The sequence below is a fragment of the Lepidochelys kempii genome, chromosome 5, assembly GCF_965140265.1.
Source record: "Lepidochelys kempii isolate rLepKem1 chromosome 5, rLepKem1.hap2, whole genome shotgun sequence".
NCBI lineage: Eukaryota > Metazoa > Chordata > Testudines > Cheloniidae > Lepidochelys > Lepidochelys kempii.
Genome location: NC_133260.1, coordinates 136384613 through 136392174, shown reverse-complemented (window position 1 = coordinate 136392174; position 7562 = coordinate 136384613). Strand labels below are relative to the sequence as shown.

Genomic DNA, 7562 nt, shown 5'->3' with positions numbered 1-7562 from the left:
TGGAAAATAAACATTAATGAGAGACTGAGACTAGTTCACTTTGTTTCCTTCTTTGGACTTGTTGCCACTTAGCCGGTAATGGCCTGTGGCATTTGCATGTCTCCGCTCTTTTGGTTGATGCCTGGCCCAGCTGTGGGACTCCTTCTGCTGCTGGAGCAACCCAGCTCAGGGGTGCTGGAACAGGGAGCGAGGGAGTGCAGGTCACTTTTAAAAAGGCGGGGGGGGGGGGCTTTTTTAAACTTTGCCTCTCCCCCCAACAGAAGTTGGTCCAATAAAAGATATATTAGCTCACCCACCTTCCTGAGTGGTGGATATAATAGGCCAGGAGGGATCACGTTAGCTCTCTGAAAGGAGAAAGTCACCTAGAACTCACACATTCCTGTCTGAAACAAGGAATGATTGAAATCACAATTGTTGGAGTCCTCAGTATGAAATTTACTGTGCAAATATTGATGGTTGTTCAGGGATGGCCTCTTGAAAAGAGGCGATGGGTCTCTTGTCACTTACCCTGAGCTACAGCATAGCCGTCTCCCTTCTACCCTGCAGAGAGAAGGCAAATTTCAGTGAATGCAGCTCCCAAGGCAGGAACCGACTCTGATCTGTGTCTGCACCTTAGAAACTGGCCCCCTGGCCCAGCACAGACCCCTGGCGCTCAGTAATGGACTCAAGGTCCGAGGCGCTCATGATCGGCAGGAGGGAAAGACACAATGAGACAGAGTTTCCAAAGAACTCAGCCCACTGGGTGCTCTTTGGAAAATCTAGCCTCATATAAACTGTAACCTGCACCCAGTTTCTGGGTCTCTCTCTCCAGCAGCTCCCATGGGGGGTCATTAGCTCAGCACCACAGTGGGGCAGTTACACCGGACTGACACTGGTTCCTGTACTGCTGTTGTCCTTAGGCGGGTGTTCAGGTCCCAGCAAGTCCAGGGAGTTCCCACATTCCAATTCTTTACCCGGGCGTTTCTTTTTCCAGATGACTACTCCGATTATAACACCAATCAGGAAAACTGCAGTGATAACGCCAGCCAAAACGGGAAACAGATTGTTATTTGGTTCTGAAATGGAATGGAGAGAATGATCAATGGGGAAAAATCCCCTCCCCCCACTGAACCCCCCTTCCATCCCACTGCAGGGATCCGTCAGTCAGCTCCCCAGGTTAGGGCTAAGTCCTGCAACCCTCCACCCCTTCCAGTGAGCTCCACGCAGCCACCATACACCTACCATGCATTGCACCCCACCATACAAAGTCCTGGACACAGCCTCTACCCCTTCAAATCATAATACATATGTAGCACTTAAACTAGAAGACTTTTATAACATTAACCAATCCTCATAAACCTCTGTGTGGGGGAGGATGGATGTCAGTATCGTCCCTAAATTGGAGGGGGAAAGCGAGTCAGTGCAAGAGCCAAGGACAGAACCCAGGAGTCCTGGTTCCCAGCCCTTAACCCCTCCCTTGACCACGCTGATTTTCATGACTAATGGAACAATCCCATTGTGTGATTCTGGTGACAATCTGGAAACTGACCTCAAAGCTCTGGATTTCCCTGCCAAGAATGGAGTTACAGACACAATGCGTGTTTTTAGAGGAGGCAGGAATTGAACAGGAGAAGACAGAGATATTTTAATACTGTTCTTGGTTTATATAAGCCCGTTAAACCCCGAGTTCTCTATACACATTCGGTTTCACTAATCAGCTTCTCCTGTTGTCAGAAAGAGGCACGTAATAAAACAGCAAAAAGAAAAATATTTCTAAGAGAATAAGGAAATGTGGTTTATGACACAAAAATTGGCAGGGGATGTGGTAACAAAATTATGATGTGAAACCATCTGCTGACAAGAGTCCCGGTGCAGGCTGCCCTCTCAGAAATTGTTTTCACTTCCAAATGCTGCATTTTTCCACATCCCAATTAACCAGGCAAAAAGATGGCTGGAAGGCAGCTCCATGGGTAAAAAATTCTTCCAAGACTTTCTTGTGCTAGGGAACTAGCAGACTCTCCCTCCTGATGCAGGGCTCTTATCTGCCTCCTCGCTCCATTCCAAGGCCATACCCTCCCTTCCAGCATCACTGCACAGAGAAACAAGCTGCTCCCAAAACTAAACCTCTCTCTCTGGCCACATGGGTAAGGATGAAGGGCCCCCAGAGCCGTGTTTCTGAGAACCTGCTGAAGTTGAGAACAGGCTGGAAGCTGAAGCAAGACGAATTTTGACTGCAAGTAAGGGGCAGATTTGAGCTCCCCTTGGGATGTGGTAAATTCTCCATCCCTTAGAGACTTTACATCTGGAATGGACATCTCTTTCTGAAGGATCAGTTCTAGTTTGCCCACAGGCTACCAGCTTGGTCCCTGGTGTGATTCCCTGCCCTGGCCTATGCAGGAGCTCAGGCTGCTCTCTTCCAGCATTAATGCCTCATGACTAATCTTCTCCCTTCGGAGACACTGTATTGCTGAGATGTATCCAACAGCCCCAGAGGCAGAAAACTGGAGAGCAGACATGAGCCCCAAGCACTGTGGGTCCCAACTCTAGCACAAGAACTTGACTGCAGAGGGACAGGGCCAAAGGGGACAGGGCCTCACAGACCCTGAGGAAATTCCAGCTTCAGCCTAGAAATCCGAATGAGAATTTTTCAGGGTTTGAGTTTAATGGATTCCCCCTCTCCCACTAGAAAAACAAATGCCTTACCCCAGGAGACAGAGAGTGGCTCAACCAGGCTTTCATGCTCTACATGGCATGAATAATGGGCTTTGATCTTGGGATCAATCTCCATTGTCACCCAGGTCTGGTACGTCCCGTCCCCACTGGGTAGGATGCCTTCAGAGTAGGTCTCTTGCTGTCTGCTCTCCCCATTTTTCAGCCAGGTCACGGTGATGTCCCAGGGGTAGAATCCACTGACCTTACAGGAGAGGGTGGTGAGGCCGTCATGAGATGACCTGTCACTCACTCTAGCTGTTGGGCGCACTGGGAAAAAAGAAGAAATTGAAGTTAGTTGTTTCCAAGCTCTAATCCAGGCAGCCTTTGCTGGAGCTTTGCAGCATGAAATTCTCAGACCCCATCAGGGGGAGAGGATGAGAGTCCATGAGATGGAAGCCCTCTGATGAGGAAGAACCACCATGTTAGAGGATTTCTGTGCCCAATTCACAGCATCAGCAACGTAGAACCCCGAATCCAGGTCCCTGACCAGATTCTATGAGTGTGGAAACTAGAAGCCTCTGCTCCCAGCCACGGTGACACAAGTACCTAAAAGGCTTCATTAAGCTCCAGACACAGATGTCACAGATGTCAATCCTTAATCACACACTAGGTTTGTGCTCATTTCCTATCTGTCCCTGGATTTGAAAGAGAGAAGAATGTGGCCAGGAAGCAAAAAATGAAGTAGATAAACTGACCAATTAGAGATGGAAAGGATCATTAAACAAAAAAATGACACATGGTTGTAAACTGCCCCTCAAACTCACTAATATTAATTAGCTAATTTCTTGTAGGTTGTTACCAAAACTATGTATCCAATATTAGGGATTTCAAAAGGATTTAAACATGTTGAACAATCAGTTTCCCAGCCCCTTGGCACCGAAATACACATTACATGGCTGTGTGTGGCTTTTTCTTCCTGACATTTGTAAAGATCATAGAATCATAGAATATCAGGGTTGGAAGGGACCTCAGGAGGTCATCTAGTCCAACCCCCTGCTCAAAGCAGGACCAACCCCAACTAAATCATCCCAGCCAGGGCTTTGTCAAGCCTGACCTTAAAAACCTCTAAGGAAGGAGATTCCACCACCTCCCTAGGCAACACATTCCAGTGTTTCACCACCCTCCCTAGTGAAGAAGTTTTTCCTAATATCCAACCTAAACCTCCCCCACTGCAACTTGAGACCATTACTCCTTGTCCTGTCCTCTTCTACCACCGAGAATAGTCTAGAACCATCCTCTCTGGAACCACCTCTCAGGTAGTTGAAAGCAGCTATCAGATCCCCTCTCATTCTTCTCTTCTGCAGATTAAACAATCCCAGTTGCCCAGATGGCAAAGGACAAGCTAATGTTCTGCTGAGGTTTGTGAGAGAAATAAACAACTAGTATAATGTTGCAAAGAACTGGGTACAAATTTCAAGTAACCTTGAAGAGCAAGTGCAAACTGTTTGGGAACAGAAAGATTACGCTGTGTAATGGTGCTAAATAATTTGGGGAATTTGTGTCCATGGTAACAGATAAGGTACAAAGAAAAGGAATACTTATGGCACCTTAGAGACTAACAAATTTATTAGAGCATAAGCTTTTGTGAGCTACAGCTCAGTGCTCTAACACGCACAGGCAGATTGCCTTCATTACTGCTGTGACACACCAGGGGAAGAGGTAGAATCTGTGCTGCAGATTTGGGCTCATTTGGTCAAGTGGCTCTGCAGATGCAGCTTCTCTATAGTGAGCTGCTTTTAACATTTTCAATTTCTTATCTTTTTTTCCAGCAGAGCTGGGGGGAAGGGATTGTTTCCCTGCCCATCTCTGATGCAAGGTTTGCTGAACTGCACCCTTCCCCCCTGCTCCATTTTGGAACAGGGGCTGGGGAATGGAGATGTAACCTGTAGTGACCTCTTGGGTGGGGCTTGTCCCCCATCTTACCTTTCCTCTGCAGAGTCTCCTTCCCGTACTCTAGAGCACTCCTTAGCCAGGGAATATATTTCTCCTCCAGGTACCGTTTCCACTGCTGGTTGTCAAGTACTTCAACATCCCATCTCCTCTTGGTGATCTCAGCCCCAATATCTGCTGCTACCCAAGTCATGGTCTCCTTATCCAAGGTAAGAAAGTCTCGTCCGTCATATGAATCCTGGTAAAACCCCTGAATGACGTTGTCTTCCCAGAGATCACAGCCGCTTATCACCTGGATAATGTGAAACCCTAAAACACAGCTGAGGGTCAGCAGCAGCCTCTCTCTGAAAATCTCACCAAGACACCACTGCAGGTAGCCCAGTGGTTCTTCTCCTTGATACTGGACCCTCCCTCCCCTGAGAAATGGGGTTTCCCCTTGTAAGCAGCGTCAGGATGAGCTCCACCCTAACATCTGGTGGTGAGGTGTGGCAAGTTGTGGAAAAGAACTTCAGGGGCCGATCTCATTTGCATAGGCACACCCACCCCACCTAGAATGAGGCCATAGCTGCCCAAATGGTCACTTTGGCTGCTGTGGGATCCCCAGTGTCTCTGTTATTGGGGCAGGAAGAATAAATTGTTATTACCCTGATTATGGGAACTGTGCTGGGAACTGTACGTGGCCTTTTGTTATGATGGAGGGACTCGCCATCAACTAAGTGGCACTCGCTTAGGCAAGGGTCATGGGTTCCAAAACTGTGTGAATGGAGAGAGGCTGGGGATAAGTATTAATACTTGGTGGCATGGGCCCCTTGGTGAGGGCCTTACATGCTGATTGCACTTCCTCCTCTCTCCACTGTGGACTGTCAGAGCTAATTTTGATTCCATTAGAAGTCTGGTTATAGGCTGCTGAGCTCACTTTGGGCTGACAGTGCACCAGCACTGGGGCTCCCCTACTATAAGCTGAATTCACCTAAGAGCTGAAATCACTGAGCGTTGTGTTAAGTCGCGGGGGAGCCTGAAGAGATATTGTGGAGCAGTTTGCGGACGGCTGGAGCGCCTTGTGGACAGGCTGGTGGAGCCGTTCATGGGACGGCGGGAGCTGCTGCTGGGACGTGGAGCGGAGCAGTTTGTGGGCCGGCTGGTGGAGCTGCTTGTGGGCCGTGGAGCGAAGCAGTTCGTGGGGCGGCTGGCGGAGCGGAGTGAAGGCCTATGGAGCTATGGGGCGGTCAGCTTCAGATCACGTAAGGTGCCTCTTACCCCCGTCCCATCTCCACCCAGGTTGGGAGGTAAAGCTCCGCAGATAAACTTTCGAACTCTGGGGCTGCCCTGACCAGGGACAGAGACCTTTGGGTCGTTGGACTTTTGGGACTTTGGGTGATTTGGGGTTGCTGGACTCAAGAACCCAAGGGAAAGGACACGCCCCAATTTGCTTGGGCGGGTTTTTGCTCATGGGTTGTGTTCTGAATCCTGTTGGGGGTGTTTCCCCAACATAATGCCACATTGTTTCTCTCTGTTATTAAAAGGCTTTTGCTACACTCAGACTATGTGCTTGCGAGAGGGGACGTATTGCCTCTTGGAGGTGCCCAGCGGGGGTGGTATATATTTGTCCCGGGTCACTGGGTGGGGGCTCGAGCCGGTTTGCATTGTGTTATTGGAATGGAACCCCTAGACACTGAACCCGGCCCTTGTTGCTGCCAACTCTGACGGGCAGAAGGGTTACACCCTTATGCTGTTGGGTCCTACACCCTCCCAACTGCTTTCAGAAAGGAACCCAAACCTGCAGGGGGCCCCCTCTCCATCTGTTGGGTCTTTGTACACTAAAGACCCCCCACTGCAGAGAGCTCACAACCTTCAAGGAGTACCTCACTGCTGCTTGTTCTTGTGTGTTCCCTGCAGGGGGTGCAGGGTGGCACAACCCCCAAGAGACTACTCCGGATATTACAGGGGTCTATCCCCTCCAGCTCTCTTCTGCTCTCTGAGGGTCCCCCCAGTTCTGGTAGCCAAGGTCATTCTGGAGAAGAGAGGGAGTGCAGGGTGTCTGTACCCCCTCTCTCCTGGTGTGGTTGTATTAATTTTGCAGGTCCTCAGGGTCACTTGGTCCCCCACCTCCTCCATTCACATTAACCCCATGTCCCCGTGAGGAGGGGGTACAGGAAGTCTGTCCCCGACACTAACCTCTGCTCTGGTTTCATGACCTCACAGAATCCCCAGGGTCCCTCTGTTTCCCTGCCCCCTCTTCCCCGTCCTCCCAACTCAATCTAGGAATGGCAAAGCACCAACTTCGGATGCGCTTGGCCTCTTTTTCACATGGCCACTGCCCCAGGTGATTCCCTGTAAGGATCAGGCCATTGACGGCCTTTAGTTCATCTGGCCACCATTTTCCTACAGCCAGACGAATCTTCACAACAACGGCCCCCATCTCGCACACCACCAAGAGCAGACTCAGTTAATACAGCCACCCCTGGGCTGACAGGAGACAGGGAGGGAGACTGGGGGGTGGGAGGTGAGGATGGGGACAGGAAGGAGAATTTAGGGGAGAGGGAGGGAGGCTGTGGTGAACAGAGATCACTGTGGGGATCACAAGGAAGACTGAAACGTGTGAGGAACGGATCAGAGCCCTCGCTTGGCAAACAGGGCAGAATGTGGGGGCACAAAAATAACCCAAACAGGGTCCCAAATATTTTCACTCCTCCCCCACCCTGCATTAGGTACATTGAGGTAAATGCCTAGATTTTCAGCAATCACTAGTGATTTTGGGTGCCCAACTGAGACCTTTTAAAGGGGCCTGATCAGAAACTGGGAGCACCCGGCCTCTGAATATCAGACACCCAAAAATCACTAATCACTTCTGGAAAAACGTCGGCCAAGGGATTAAAATACCATTTGGTGTCACAGACACAGGTGAGAGCCAAGCCCACTGAGCTGCGTCCCTGAACCATGCCCCAGGCTTGGACAAAACCCAGTTACTAACCTTCCTGTGA

General features: G+C 49.8%; 1 protein-coding gene across 1 annotated transcript; it reads right to left on the bottom strand.

Moving 5' to 3' along the window:
* Positions 1–366: 366 nt before the first annotated feature.
* LOC140911985 (class I histocompatibility antigen, F10 alpha chain-like) lies at positions 367–7000 on the bottom strand. Its single transcript, XM_073346140.1, has 4 exons — positions 6862–7000; positions 4615–4890; positions 2683–2958; positions 367–1055 (listed from the first exon to the last, which is right to left on the bottom strand). Exons 1-4 carry the CDS (start codon positions 6998–7000, stop codon positions 856–858), a joined length of 891 nt encoding a protein of 296 aa, XP_073202241.1. The 3' UTR covers positions 367–855.
* Positions 7001–7562: the final 562 nt, after the last annotated feature.

Excerpts from the sequence above, each read along its gene's own strand:
- LOC140911985 (XM_073346140.1), bottom strand. The coding sequence starts at position 7,000 with ATGGGGGCCGTTGTTGTGAAGATTCGTCTGGCTGTAGGAAAATGGTGG. Across the intron at positions 2,959-4,614 it reads GGAGACTCTGCAGAGGAAAG|TGCGCCCAACAGCTAGAGTG; the intron begins GTAAGATGGGGG and ends CTTTTTTCCCAG. Across the intron at positions 1,056-2,682 it reads GCCACTCTCTGTCTCCTGGG|AACCAAATAACAATCTGTTT; the intron begins GTAAGGCATTTG and ends ATTCCATTTCAG.